This window comes from Rhinatrema bivittatum, chromosome 13 (assembly GCF_901001135.1).
Source record: "Rhinatrema bivittatum chromosome 13, aRhiBiv1.1, whole genome shotgun sequence".
In the NCBI taxonomy this organism is placed as follows: domain Eukaryota; kingdom Metazoa; phylum Chordata; class Amphibia; order Gymnophiona; family Rhinatrematidae; genus Rhinatrema; species Rhinatrema bivittatum.
Window position 1 is genome coordinate 78,246,692 of NC_042627.1, and position 15,494 is coordinate 78,262,185.

General features: G+C 43.8%; 1 protein-coding gene across 1 annotated transcript in view; it reads right to left on the reverse strand.

The window, feature by feature from the left end:
* The window catches only part of SPG21 (SPG21 abhydrolase domain containing, maspardin), a 30,065-nt gene that overhangs the window by 8,913 nt on the left and 5,658 nt on the right, over positions 1-15,494 (reverse strand). The window contains exons 3-7 of the mRNA XM_029575521.1: positions 8,857-9,018; positions 8,403-8,483; positions 5,847-5,992; positions 3,866-3,974; positions 2,257-2,364 (exon numbers count right to left, since the gene is read on the reverse strand). Coding sequence (XP_029431381.1) covers positions 2,257-2,364; positions 3,866-3,974; positions 5,847-5,992; positions 8,403-8,483; positions 8,857-9,018 — 606 coding nt within the window. The remainder of the gene's footprint in view (positions 1-2,256; positions 2,365-3,865; positions 3,975-5,846; positions 5,993-8,402; positions 8,484-8,856; positions 9,019-15,494) is intronic.

Consider the following 15,494-nt stretch of genomic DNA (forward strand, 5'->3'; position numbering starts at 1 on the left):
AAGTCCTTTTATGAAATGAGATATTAAAGGATGTGAGGCTATGGAGACACTATTTAGTCTTTCATGATAAGCTGCTATGGCGCTGAGGTGTACTCTCACTGATGAAGTAGCTAAGCCCGATTTGGAAAGATGAAGCAAAGTAACTGAGGATTTCCATAGGCACTGAAAAGAATATAAGAACATGCCATACTGGGTCAGACCAAGGGTCCATCAAGCCCAGCATCCTGTTTCCAACAGTGGCCAATCCAGGCCATAAGAACCTGGCAAGTACCCAAAAACTAAGTCTATGCCACGCTACTGTTGCTAGTAATAGCAGTGGCTAATTTCTAAGTCAACTTGATTAATAGCAGGTAATGGACTTCTCCTCCAAGAACTTATCCAATCCTTTTTTGAACCCAGCTACACTAACTGCACTAACCACATCCTCTGGCAACAAATTCCAGAGTTGAGTGAAAAAGAATTTTCTCCGATTAGTTTTAAATGTGCTACTTGCTAACTTCATGGAGTGCCCCCTAGTCCTTCTATTATCCGAAAGAGTAAATAACCGATTCACATTTACCTGTTCTAGACCTCTCATGATTTTAAACACCTCTATCATATCCCCCCTCAGTCGTCTCTTCTCCAAGCTGAAAAGTCCTAACCTCTTTAGTCTTTCCTCATAGGGGAGCTGTTCCATCCCCTTTATCATTTTGGTTGCCCTTCTCTGTACCTTCTCCATCGCAACTATATATTTTTTGAGATGCAGCAACCAGAATTGTACACAGTATTCAAGGTGTGGTGTCACCATGGAGTGATAGAGGCATTATGACATTTTCCATTTTATTCACCATGCCCTTCCTAATAATTCCTAACATTCTCTGTGCTTTTTTGACTGCCGCAGCACACTGAGACGACATTTTCAAAGTATTATCCACTATGATGCCTAGATCTCTTTCCTGGGCGGTAGCTCATAATATGGAACCTAACATCGTGTAGCTATAGCATGGGTTATTTTTCCCTAAATGCATCACCTTGCACTTATCCACATTAAATTTCATCTACCATTTGGATGCCCAATTTTCTAGTCTCACAAGGTCCTCCTGCAATTTATCACAATCTGCTTGAGATTTAACTACTCTGAATAATTTTGTATCATCTGCAAGTTTGATTGCCTCACTCGTCTTATTACTTTCCAGATCATTTATAAATATATTGAAAAGCACGGGTCCCAGTACAGATTCCCTGGAGGCACTCCACTGTCCACTCCCTTCCACTGAGAAAATTGACCATTTAATCCTACTCTGTTTCTTGTCTTTTAACCAGATTGTAATCCACAAAAGGACATCGCCACCCATCCCATGACTTTTTACTTTCCTAAAAGCCTCTCACTAGGAACATTGTCAAATGCCTTCTGAAAATCCAAATACACTACATCTACCTGTTCACCTTTATCTACATGTTTTATTAACCTCTTCAAAAAAGTGAAGCAGATTTAGAGGAATGAATGACTAAATACCTTGGGAGTATTATGTACGAAAGTGGAATGGGACCAACACAAGTTATATGGACGATGGGTGGGGAGGTTGTCTGCAGTTTTATTGAAATAAAAAGCCAAGGTCTAGTGGATGGTAAAAGATGTTTCACTTTAGAGTCAGATTCATTTTAATAAACTAAATGTATAGTGTTGAAAACACACACTTAGAGCCTGGTTTTCAAAGCCATTTCTATGCTCAGTGAGTGTAAAAGTATACGTATAACCTTGGGGAGAGCAGATTTGGAGCTTATGCATTTATTTTGATTTTAAGGCGCATGTGTGCAAGTTAACCTGCATAAGTTCTGCCCGCCGAAGAGCTGGTGTAATTTTATACCAGTACTCAGACATTTACGCCTAAATTTTCAGTGAACTCATGTGCATAAGATGGCTTAGAAAATTTGGGGTAAAGTGCATAAAAGGTACGGGCAGACGTTCCCTCGCTACCCACGCAGTTATAAAATTACCCTCCCTGTGCGGGGACACTGTATGCAGCAAATTCCCCCTTTATTGGCTCGAACTGAAATTACCAAACAGAAAGGAACGCTTCCATCATGTGACTCAAGAGCTCTGCTACATGATTACTGATGATCTCTCTAGTAAAAAGGGCACCCAGATTTGTAAACAAGTCAAACCGAAAAAAATAAACTAAGAACTATTGCTATTTTTGCTGTGCAAAATAGGGTTTTACAGACCAAGAACACACAACGAACCAAGGTGAATGTTCAGCTATGACACAAACTTACATCCATAATGGTAACAGGAAGGTCTCTAATCTTGTGAGGTTCCACATAAGAGTTCTGGCAGTTCAAGGTAAGCCGGGAAGCAAGCTCGCTTTGGCACAGACTTTCCAACTTTTGAGAAATAGAAAGAAAAAAAAAAAAGTTATTTTAGTACTGTCATTTACATTGCATTTCCAAGACAATGTTTGTCTACAGGGTGCCTCAAACACCTCTGCTGGCTTAGTGGGAGGCACTCCTAGGTGCGTATGATCATGGATCTCACAGTAACTGATTTCTTTTTTTTTTTTGTAATTTAATATTTATTAAGCAGGTCAATATTATATCATACAGAGAGAGCAGAGTAAAGAGCACACACATTTAGATAAGCAGCAACAAAGTAATGTGCGGCGATTAATTATGCTGGACAATACTGTTTTAGAAAAAAATTTTAATGCTCAATGTGCACACAACAATTGTGCACAATAAGTCAACTATAGGGTAAAATTAATCATCAAACAAGCCCCGACACGGCAGTGTTTCACGTCAGGCTGCTTCAGGGGGACCAGTGCCAAGATATCTTGATGACAGTAAAATCAAACGGCTCAAGTCGCGGCGGATCCATAGTAATGCAGCAAAGACTTCGAAAGACAAGATACCCCTTTGGCCTCTTTGCTGTTTAATAAACTCGCTCATCCCCCTCATTATGTATTGATCCCTTGGATTTCTGTACCCCAAATGCATGACCCTGTACTTTTTTGCACTGACATTTAGTTGTCAAGCATGCACCCTTCTTTCTACCTCAGCACTGCAGATCTTAGAGGACTAGACACTAGGGAAAATGTTTAGTATACAAGCCCCTTATAGTCCTCTGCAAACTATTCCCACTAAATCCTCCACAATATCACTCATGAAGCTATGGAACAGAACCGAGGCTTTTGGGTGTAAATCTGTAAGATTATATTACACTCCTGTTCCTTCAATATGAATTATAAAGCAAGTTGTCATCTTGTTCAGGTAACGAGTACCACATGTAATCAGTTTATGAAAATACATTTTCTCAAAAAAAAAGAGTAAAGATTGCATATACAGTACTTGATAATCCTTAAGCGGGGAGACTGAAGAGAAATTCAATTTTCCTACAAAAAAATATATTTTCTCACTCAACGCACAATCAAGCTGGGTCTAAAAGGGATTTGGACAAGCTCCTGGAGTTAATGTCCATAAACACTTATTAGCCAGGTAGATTTGGGAAAGCCAGCGCTTATCCCTCAGAGTGAACAGCAAGGAATGGATCAGTTCTCTGGGATCGGTCAGGCACTTGTGATCCAGGCTGGCCACTGCCAGAGACAGGATGCGGGCTGGATGGACTTTGGTCTGACCCCACATGGCGCTCCCTGTCAAACATGTTCTTGAAGCATTACGATTTGCTCTGAATTCTATGTCCCTCCCGACGCAGCCTCGGCGAAACACGGGTCCATGTCCGATTAAACCAAAAATATTAAAGCAGTGGAGTTGCCGCTTGGATGTAAATAACAAATTAAAATACATTTGGAAACTGAACAGACTAGGAAATATTTCCTGCACTTGTTGTGTTTTATATAAATTTTATGTTCTCAAATACAAAGACCCTTACCCGGTCTACCATGAAATCAATCCCGTCCGCCATCACAGGATCCACAGGCCCCGAAGCAAAATTACCCAGAACGATTTTTTTCAGCATAAATGCAGGCATCAACCAGAAACTGAAAGAAAAAAAAGTTATAGTTTAGTGAATAAACTAGATCTAAATCTAAAACTTATTTAAAAAAAACCCCAAAACTTAAAAAAATCTAAAACTTAAAATTGGTTCTAGTGCTTAGAGGTCTCTTTTCCCTTTTAAAGAAATAAGGAAGAGGTGGCTATAGGAGTCTTTTTTAAATAAAGAAAACTCCAGAAACTTGTACTTTCGTTTTTCACGTCTTCTGCAACCGCTGTTGGCAAGCTTGGTTATAATCACAGCCCCCAGTTTCCTGCAGCAGTTCAAGGATAAAATCTGTAGCAAAAGTTAGAAAATTCTGCAGCACATTTGCATATTACAGAGGGATGGAAGATGGATCCTTTCACATCCCCTGTCTCTCTCTCTCACACACACACACAGACACACACACACTCTTCTCTCTCTCTCTCTTACTATGCACCTCTCACTCACAACCAATCCAACTCCCAGTCCTTCCGATCCTCTCACTCGCACCCACATTAAACCCCACTCCTTACCCATTCTATCCTCCCCCAACTCCAATCCTGGCCTGGTTAGAGGTGCCTTGGACTGCTTCTTCTACCTGGGCAGCCCAGAGCCCTAGTGCCAGGCTTTGAAACACAGCGCACTGTCCCATCAGGCTCCTAAAGCAATTCCACTGGGAAGATGGACTCCCGTGAGATTTTGCAGCTTTTCCCAGGGCTGCACAATCAGAGAACAAGGGGCACTTATTATAATCTGCAGTCAGAAGACACACAGGAAGAGAATGGCAAGATAAGACTAAATTTAGAAAAGCAGTCACCTTCCCCTCATCCTCCCTAAACAAAAGGGGGCTCCATAGCAAGAAGGACTTGCTTTAAAAATGGTTTGGTGGGAAAGCAAAAAGGGATAGCAGTGGGCAGAGAAATGGGCCTGGAGGGCTTGATCTGCTGCTGGATCCTAGCTTTCTGTGTGTTTGTTCTGACTTATCACAAGAACTATTTCTGCCTTTAAGTATTTCAAGGCAGTCTCCCACTACATTACTTTTCCAGATGGAATAAAGGTTTTCTAACATTAAAGCATTTCAGCCTTTACAGACTTGGACCATTTTGAAATGCTTGAAGATCTCATGGAATCAGCAGAGATTGCACTTCTTTATTTCTTAGATAGCTCACAGATGTTAGCCATGGATCTGAGACACTCAAGATAGGAACATGTGAGTCTCAGGGATCGAACAGGGTAGAGCTGTGTTTTGAGGAAGGGTCTTGGTACTGGAATAGTCAGGGATGCTGCAGGGCAGCAGTGAGGTGCACTGGCAGATCAGTACAGGGATAGCAGAGGGGCTGCCAGAGCTGTGTGTAGGGAGTTTGTTCAGTACCTGCTTGCACTATGACCAGCACAGGCCAATGATCAAAAGCTTTCACTTCTGAAAGTTCCAAGGTAAAATATATAAAATACCAGAGCAACGAGATAGTGAATATGCTCTCTGCTTGCAGTGTACTATATCCCATGTCGCCCAGGACTAGGAGTGGAGTAGCCATGAGTAATTACAGCAGCAGACTGTGAATCAGGGAAGGCAGAGCTCAAATCCCACTGCCACTCCTTGTGACCTTGGGCAGCTCACTTTACCTTCCATTGCCTCAGATACAAACTTAGGGTCCGATTTCCTAAGGCTTTTCTCCCATTCTGTCTCTATGGGAAAAATGCTCAGTAAATTTGGCCCTTAGATTGTAAAACCTATGGGGACTGGGAAATACCTACAGTACCTGGATGTAGTCTGCTTTGAAGTGCTTGAAAGGCGGAATATAAATCAAATAAAAAAATACATGTTTCTGATGAAAGTTTCATATGCTCTTCCATATATTGAAAAGTATTCCTCTGTAGTGCCTTTACTTCTTACCTGTTTGCGGTCCAGGTCTGATTGAAGATGGAGGTGTCACTGAATGAGTTGCACAGGATGAGAGACTGCACTCGAGGGGACTTGTGCGTATATTCTGCAAATTTCTGAGCCAAAAACCCTCCCAAAGATGCTCCAAAAAGATGAACCTGGACGTAATCAGACATCGAGTCAGCCAAACACTTCACTGGGGGTATTTCCATGCACCCAAACATGTACAGTGCTCCAGCGGGAGAGCACTGCAAATCCTGACGGTTCAGATGTTACTCGCCCTCCCTGTGCTCACATATAAACCAAGATCTTAAAGGAAGGGACCTAGAGCCATCTCATTCATCTTCTCCATTACGGTCTCTATGAACAGTGTCTTATACATATATATTCTTTAAGAAACCAGAAGACAACTTGTCATTGATGGATAAAGTGTATGGCTTAGTAGTGTTTTTATCACAGGTCTCATGGAATACTAAAAGCTAGAGACTTGGCCAGCCCAGAGGCTCAGGTGGTAAATGCTGTGCACCGCTATACAGGTGGTCTCCAGTTTGATCCCCGGTTCAGGTCGGGTCTGGGGATGCTATGGCAGTATTCACAGCCTCTGGGTGATGGGAGCATTTGTCATTTTGGAACGACACACCTTCTGGCTAGATTCAAGGTCTATGATTGCAGCGTTCCAGAAGAGTGCATGGTGTATGGGTGAGGAGTCCCTACGATGCTGGGAGGAAAACCAAATGTCTAGGTGGTTGCAAATGAAGGTTCATGGTTCCAAGATCTCAGCCCTGGTTCCTGATTGAGCGGACGCACCCAAAAACCAAACTTGCTTATAGAAAATACCTCAGAAGGGAGAGTAACTCGTCCCATCTGCTTTAAAGGAATTTCTTTTTTAAAAATACTTTCCCTTGCTAATCACAATTAAAGAAATTTAATACTTAGAGGACAACTTTAAAACCAGTGCGCACACGCCCATATATGCAGCTCTATGGATGCGTGCATGCAAATGTGCACACTATATAAAATACACTTAAATCTACCCAAACATTCACGCATCTAAAAGATAGGCGACATGTATTTTCAACATAGCCAGATAAGTGCCAGGCTCTCTTAATTAGCTGGATATGTAGCTGTTCTTGAGACTTATCTGGCTAAGTGGCAGCAAAGCCGCAATTTACCCAGAGAAGTCAAAATTTACCTAGATAAGTGGTGCAAATTTACTATACGTGTGTATTTGTGTTCCTAATTTGAGGAAATTTAACTTGCACTTGTCAGTTTTAATGTGTGTAAATCATCCCATTTTGTAATATGCGCAGGTGAAGGAAGTTATCAGTTTTACCAATTAGGCCACCAGTTTGCCCAGTCTCTCTCTAGGTCATCAAGACCCTCCTGGCACTTCAGCCTGAACAGCCTCCAGCTTACCCTGACCCCTCAGCTAGTCAGCATTGGGCTATAAAGAAGGTTATTCTCACTTACACGAGATAATTACAAAGTGTAAATATGCGCAGGTAACAGGTGTATGCACGTCACTTTCGAAGGATTGAAAATAGCAACTTATATGCATAAATGCTGGTCCCATTCCGGAATGCCCTCCCCCTTTTTATTCGAGCAGATTTATTCACACCCCTTTATCTGCGCGTGTATGTTTGAGGTTTATAAAAGAGCACTTATGCGAAACATGCAAGCTGCGCACACATGTCGTAAGTTGTACATGTGCAACTCTTTGAAAATTCACCTTTTAGGAGGTCATTTTCAAAAGGATATATTTATTTATTTATTTATGGTTTTTATATACCGATCTTCCTGCATTAAATACAAATCAAACCGGTTTACAAGGAACAAGAAAACTGCCTGTAAGGCGATACATAGAACTAAGAACATACATTGTAAACAGGGCAAACACAGTTAAAATTTAAAATTTAACTGAACAGAGAAAAAAAATATTTACAATGCATAGTCATAAATGTATGATATATGCCTGTATAAGTAGCATACATTGCAGCAATTTTCAAAAGCCCATTTACCGACGTCAATCCTTCAACAGTAACTTGCAAAGGGGTGCGCAGGAGCACATTGGAATGAGCCCAAGGATGCGTTATAAAATAGTCGTATTGCAACTGGGTGCAGGTATCCGGCTACGAGTCGCGGAAGCGGGGACATTTTAGAGCAGGCGCACGTCCTCGCCATCACCAGTTCACCCAGCCTTGAAACCCTCTGCTCCCCAGATCCCTTTTTGTTTTCAACCTTACAGAAGTAACGTTATGCGACACTGGACCTGGGCACTTGGCCTGGCCCTGCCTGCACCACGGCCTTTGCTCGTTCCAGGTATTCACATATTGGGAGATGCATGCGCTTGTAGGCAATTTTTAAAATTCACCTATTAGGTTTTCCAATCGAAGAAAGCCCAGGGTTATTAGCTTTTAGTTATATCTTTCTAATTCTGCATCAATTCTCAGCCCCATTTTCTCAACTCTAAAAGAGGCCTTCCTACTGCTGTTCAGAAAAGTCTTCACACCCACCAATTCCCCAGGATTAATGCACAAAATGTCATTTGTCAGTCTTCAAGGTACTAACTTTATCCAGCTGCAAACCATCCAGCAGTTTTCTGAATCCATCACAAAACTCAACGTGATCCCAGTAAACCGGATATTGCAACTAGAAAATACAAAAGGAGAAAGACGAAAGACTTATAAACCAGTACTCAGAATTGTCCTCCTACACTGAAAAACATGCGGGAATGCAGCTTTCACTACTGGCTGCATGGCTCCTCCGGCAGGTCTCTACTGCTTCTCTTCTCTCAGTCTCATTTCCACTTCTGCTCTCTCTCTCTCACTTCCAATTTTGTTTTCTTTTCTGGTCAGGGAGGGGTCAGTCATGGCTGCTCTGCTCTTGTTGGAAGAATCTGACAGCCTGTAGTTTGTCTGCCATGGGTTTGTCCACAAACACAGTGGACAAGATATTTAACAGAGGAATAGTTGACTGCATAGAAAGAGATCATGAACTCAGTCTTTGGACTGACACTACTCACTGCAATGACTCTGTATCCCCAGCCCGTCAGCGCCAGGATCTGTTGGAAGAAGACGTCTGCAGTTCCACTGACAGGCGGGAGGAATATGATGGGGCAGCGCACACTCTTGGGCCCTGCGTCATACAAGGACCACACCTTACTGTCATCATCGTCCACGATGATCTGCAAGAAAAATTTGTGGAAACACGAGCAGCCAAGAAGATGAGTAAAGAATGCAAACAGGCCTCACAAGAGCAGAGTCAACAAATCCCACACAGTCAAGCCAGAGAGCTTCCTTACCACTTAACTAGGGACCAAACCACCAGAATAATTAGTGATGGATTGGGAGGACGTGGTGTGAGAAAGGTGGAGAACAGAGACGGCATCAGGCTGCAAGTGTTTTGCAAATCAGGTCTGTGTAAGTGTGTGTGTGATGAACAAAAAACTCAATAGTCTTCTTGACTTTTAAAAAACAATTTACATTGTAGCCTTTTAATCAAAATATTTTCTTAATGCAACATTTTAAAGAGTAACCAAAACAAAAGAAATTAGCAAATTGTAAGAGTACAAAGATTCAATAGAACTCCGATGTGAAAGGCATCAGATTTAAATCCCAGGAAGACCGACAAGCTGTCCCCGATCCATAGTGCACAACCAGGGCAAGTTCTTGGAGAAGTCCATTAACGGCTATTAATGAAATTTACTTAGGGAATAGCCACTGCTATTAATTGCATCAGTAGCATGGGATCTTCTTAGTGTTTGGGTACTTGCCAGGTTCTTGCGGCCTGGTTTGGCCACTGTTGGAAACAGGATGCTGGGCTTGATGGACCCTTGGTCTGACCCAGCATGGCAATTTCTTATGTTCTTATGTTCTTTTCCTCCCCTGGAAATGCTGCCTCTAAAATGCAGGTTAAAGCGCCGGTGGTGTTCCCCAACATGCTTAGATGTAGCTGCACTGAAGGATGGCAGATTTTCAGATGCGAATTGCTCTTTACACATGCATGGCTTTGAAAGCCATCCTCAGCATGAGGACGGGTAAGAAAAAACAGTCCACACTCACAACTGCTGCAAGCAAATGCACTGCTTAATCAGATAGTAAGTGTAGAAAGACAGCTTTATTTCTTTTACAGAACTGCACACATATGGGGAAAGCATAGCATTTGCGGTCTTGTTTCATATGATCTCTTCCTAAAAAGCACGAATCCCATTCACATGACTAGCAGCATGTCGGGGGACCGATTGCCGGCACTGTTAGATGATCAGGCTCAGTAAACTACAAGCACAGAAAATCCTCCAGATACTACTCGGATACAGCCTTGGAAATAAAAATCAGCATGTCATCCTGTCCCTGGAAGGACTTTTACCTGCACCTCCATGGAAAGTCCATGCAAGTGAGGGCATTAAGCATTCCCTCCTAATGCAGAGGCGCGAGCTGGCTGAATGACAATTTCTTAGCGCTAGAAACTTTGCTCCTTGTTAGAAGTGGAGTAAAGTTTCTGTATGCACTGCCAGGGCTCCCCCACTACCAGCAACGACAAGCAGCAGCGGCATAGCCAGCTAGGAGCACAAGAGCAAAAGACACTCCTTAGTCGGGAGCACAACATAAGATGTTCTTCTGAATTGGAGCACGAGAAGAGACGCTTCTATACGCTCTCTCCTGTTCAGCCTGTGCTGATCACGCATTTTGACTCTGAGTATGTACACATCAATTCCCAATGCATTAGCACAGCAGAAGCTTACTGCATTGGGAGTTAAAAAAAACCAAAACGTAACCTGTGTTAAGAACATGTGCTGAAATTCAGCAAACAGGTTATTGCAGCAATTGTGTGTTAGGCACCTAAAATGACCCCATACTGAATTGGTGGAGGGGAGAACTCCCTCTAAATATGTTTATTTTAATATAAAGTGTACATCTCTTAATCACTGGATACTCAGCAGTTTGTTAAATCTATTTTAATGAATACCACTGGGATAATCTGTTTTTACATGCGGTATATCAAGTCCAATAAATAATAACATCTCTCTCATACATGTGTTTCGTGTATATCTTGAAATCCAGCTGCTGTGAGGTCTCTAGGACAGGTTTGGGAAGCCCTGTGTCTATTATACTGCTTCCTCTTTTGGTCTCATTCCTAAGTTTCCTTTTCCATTCTGTATTGCGTTTCTTATTTTTGCACATTTCTGTAATGAAAAGTGTGTAACATTTACTAGAAGCAACTGCATTAAAAGTAATTCTGCTTTGAGCCAAAATCTTTAGCTCCCTGTGCTATATCCATGATTTATGAGTGACACATCTGCCTAGTGGTGCCTCCGATTGGCTGTGCTGATGCTTTACATGGGTCTGGATGAGGATTCTTACTAGTGGGATGGGTTCCCCCGGATCCTGCCGCATCCGGATTGGCGGCAGGATCCGGGGGTACTGGATCCACCTGGAGGTCACCGCGCCCCGGGGATTCCGCAGCCGGTCTAACTGTCAACGGCACGGGGAAATGTTCGCCGGGGGGGGCCCTTCCTCCTCCTGCAGGCTAGCTAAATAAGATCTATGCAGGAGGAGGGCAAATTCAGATAAAAAACGAGCCCTGGAAGTCCCGGGTGGGGGGTGCCAGAAAACCCATCCTGGGGGGCCACGGGGCTGAAATCGGGGGGGGGTAGCTGCTAAAATAAATCGCCCCCCCCAGCCCCAGGGAGCTCCGAAAACGGAGCCAATAAAAAATCCAAAATGGCCACCGTTCCCGGGCTTTCCCGCCCCGGGAACGGCCTGGCCAAGCTCTGGGAGTCGATCCCCGGGCTAAATTTGCCTGCCCTGCTGAGGAGAGACCTCCCCCACCCAGCAGGGAGGCAGAGGAGAGGCCCCCCTTGCAAAAAACACGAAGGAGGCTGGCAGAGAAGAGGCAGGCTGCCTGCCACGGCAAAGAGAGCCACTCTGAAGAAAAAAAGCTGCAGAGAAAAAAGTTTTATTGACAGCCTGGAGGCCCGGACAGAAGCAGGGGGGAACCCTGCTGACTCCTGCCTGTCTGGCTGCCGGTTCAAGCCCAGGTGGGAAACAAAGACACATCTGCTACTGTAGGTAAGTAATAAAAGTACTGGAAATACTTTTAAACTTACACCCGTTTCTGTGCCTCTGTTTTTTGTTTTTGTTTTTTTAAATAGACTGAGCACAGCAGCATAAATTTAAGACCCTTTGGAAGCTGGGGGGGGGGGGGGGGGGGAGAAGAGACGAGCACTGGACTACCAGACTCGGTCCCCACACCTGGAAGCGGTAACAGACACAGGCTATGCACTGCACAAGGGGCAAAGCCCCCCTGAGTCCAGCAAGAGCCAGGAGACTGAGCCGTCTCCTGAAGAAAAATTCTACAACTTCCTGACTATCCTTTTCATTTTAACAGGAAGAAAAAAACTGCAAAATCCCTAAGGAATAAGTACTTGCTTGATCCCAGAAGAAAGGAAGAAAAAGAAGGCTGACTAGCCTAGATCAGGAGCCCGAAGGGAGACATGCTGCACCTGCTGGAGACAGAGAAATACTGAAGGGTTACAGGGTAGGCTCTGTCCTCGTATAGGATACCCTTTCAGTTTTAGTCTGTCTCCACCTGCTGGTCAGCAGGCTCAATCCACAATCTGGACTGATCCGGGTATGTACAGGGAATGCGGGCTTTAACTATCACTGCACCACACGTACATAGTAGTGATGTCACGGGATTAAGAGGAAAAAGAACGTTCTCTGCCTCCATCAACTGAGGAGGGACTAAGCCCAATCGTTCTGAACTGTGCAGCAGAAAGCAAAGGAATAGGTGATTACTATTCTGGTGTGAACCTCACTCACTGCGCAGAAGGTTCACAAAAATCACAAGACAGCAGGAGTTCTGCCACATTCTCAGAGCATTAAGAACTTTAGCAAGGTTTCGCAAGTCAACTTCTGCTTCCTCTTCTAAGTAAAAGCAGACAGAATGGTCCGGCCATATGTGAAAAAGTACAAGGCATGTGGGAAAGGAAAGGAAAGGATGGTGACCAGGCTGTTTTATGCCTCCTCTCTATCTTGCTCTAGCTAAGGACATCGTCCAGATCTTGGCTGTATTAGCCTACGAGACAACAAGAGATTATCCCCTCCTCTGGGAAGATTAGCCAAGTCTGCTGCCCATGTGCAGACGTAATAAGACGCAAGTAAAAAAAAAAGAAGTGTGATGAATTTCAGAGCACATTTTCTATTTATTCATACTAAAAAAGAACTACCGATGCAGTATGCATGCACACCGGAAGTTAACGTGTGGGAAAACGATGAACAGCACGCATGAATTAGGTTTATTGCTTGTAATACAGGAATGGTGCAGAAACAGGAAATAAGCCTATGTAAGCACTGGGGGTCCTGAGTTGAGCGCACATCTTAAATGCAAACCTGCTTGCTACATTGGGAGTTCAGTTCTAACAAGAAAAGCACCGGGGCCCATATTGGGAAACTTGCCTCTTGCCCTGCTGGGGTACCTTTCCTTCTTGTAGAGAATTACCAGGGCTACATCAGCCCCCCTTTATCATTCCAGGTTCCCTGCTACTTTTACCCTACTGCTCAGCAGTCTCTACTCTTCCCCAGGTCCCAGTTCTGGTTGCTACTAACTCTGCCGGAGGCCATTCCAGACGTCTCAGTAAGCAGCAGGGCTTCATCTTTTCTCTGAGCCTCCCTCCCTCCAGCTTCATCTTATCAGCCCTTGTCCTTTACTGAGAGCAGCTAAATATCTGAATATTTCTATTACATCCCCTGTACCCTTCTGCAACTTATGTGGAAAGCCATTAAAGGAGTTTGACTGTGCGACGTCTTCATTATAGTAGCTTTCTTTTTCAATCCTGCTTCTTAATCATGTTAACACACATTTCAGCCAGAAATAAATGAATGCTTGAGCTCCTACACATCTGTAGGCAAATCTTTGTTATGTGTTTGTATTCTGTTGTAATTCACATTGGGCACAGTAATAGAAAGGCGAAAAAGGATTGATTGACTGAGGACGCACTGTAAACTTGTCCATAGTGACGGGCGATTCCAAACACTGCTGTTAACTGAGGGCCCTTTGCTTTGGGGGATGAACTACAAGGAACCAATTTCTATCCTTGAAAACTGCCCAGCAGACGTTGTCCCATCCAGTGCCAATCTGGAATTTATCTTTCCTGTCCTGCCCACATAAAACAGACTCCAGCTGAGAACTGAAAACCAAAACTGGCCGTGTCCCTGATGGAGCTTTCTGTAATACAGCGATTGGTGCACAGAGCTGTGGGAGATAAGACCTCAGTTTCAGTCTCTTGCCCAAGTTGTTTAGCTACCTCTGTATACTAAAATTTAGACTGTATACTCTTTGGAGTAAGGACATATTTTATACAGCACTGTGTACACTGATAGCACTAAAGTACACGTGAGTACCATCTTGGGCCTCTTCCCTGCACTGCATGCTGGGATTTATTCCTCAGATGACACCTTGCCTGTATTGCACTTCTTGTTCCACAAACTTATAAAGCCACAACGTGCTTGTTCAGAAGCATTTCTAGGTTCTTAAAAGATCTGGGGCATGAGCTCATAGGTCCTTCCTTCCCTCTCCCCCACCAAAACATCAATAAATACATTGAAGAATCACAGTTACCTCCCCCTCTAAGAGCCATCTCGTAAAAATACATTAGACATTATACAATAAATGCTTAAAATAATTTAAAGTATTTCACTGATGCACTTCTCTCTCTCTCACACACACATATACACTAAACACACAAACCTGCGCTCCCTCTGGTCTATCACAGGCATACAGCACACACACAGATGCTTCCCTCTCTCTCTCTCTCACAAATGCTGGGCTTCTCTCTTGCTGGTTGCCGGCTGGATGGGTTTCTACCTTCAATTCACTCTTATCCCTCATTTACCTCCTCATCCTAGATACAGCACCCCTTGCCTCCCAATTTGTTCTTCCCTCCCCAGCTCATTTCTGAGGGTGGGGTAAAGCCTCAGTGGTGATGAAAGAGAGAGAGAAAAAGGTCTTCCATCCCTACCGAGACGTGATACCCTTCTCCCTCTGCTCTGACCTGCACAGGAAAAGAACTCAGCAAGAAACAGCTGTCGTCTGCTTCTAAGCTACACAGCTGTGCTTTCTTTTCAGGCTCCACAGGCCGAAAGTGGCTGCTTCTGCCTTCATCAGCTTCCAGCTCTGTGCAGGTCAACCTGGCCTCCTGCTTCCTCTAGCCCAAAGCTTCTCGACCCCCTCTGGCTCTCAGATGAGTCTGCCCATTGCCCACTGCCCATGCCTGTAGCTTTCGGCCTTCCTATTGGCTATGCGACAGTGCGGAACCAGGAAGAAAAAATGCCCTGTAAATCTGCGTACGCTCCGCTTGGTGTTCACGCCTCTCCTGCTGTTGTGTGGTGTGCAGCTGAGACTTGGGGCCCAGGTCCCATGTGCCCTGCCCTAGCAATGCCTCTGTGCTTGTTTCTTTGTCCCGTCCCCTTTTCAGTCTCTCCATTAAGAAAGTAATTTTGTAATAACCTGCATAAAAAGTCTTGCTGTTATTTTAGCTTATTATCTGTGTATCATATTTTATTGTTTGGGTTTCTATGTATGGGCCCACTTTGAACCTTGGATGTATGCGGGTTATACTTTTTTTTTGGGAATGAGAAGCCTGTGCACGTGAAGAGAGCT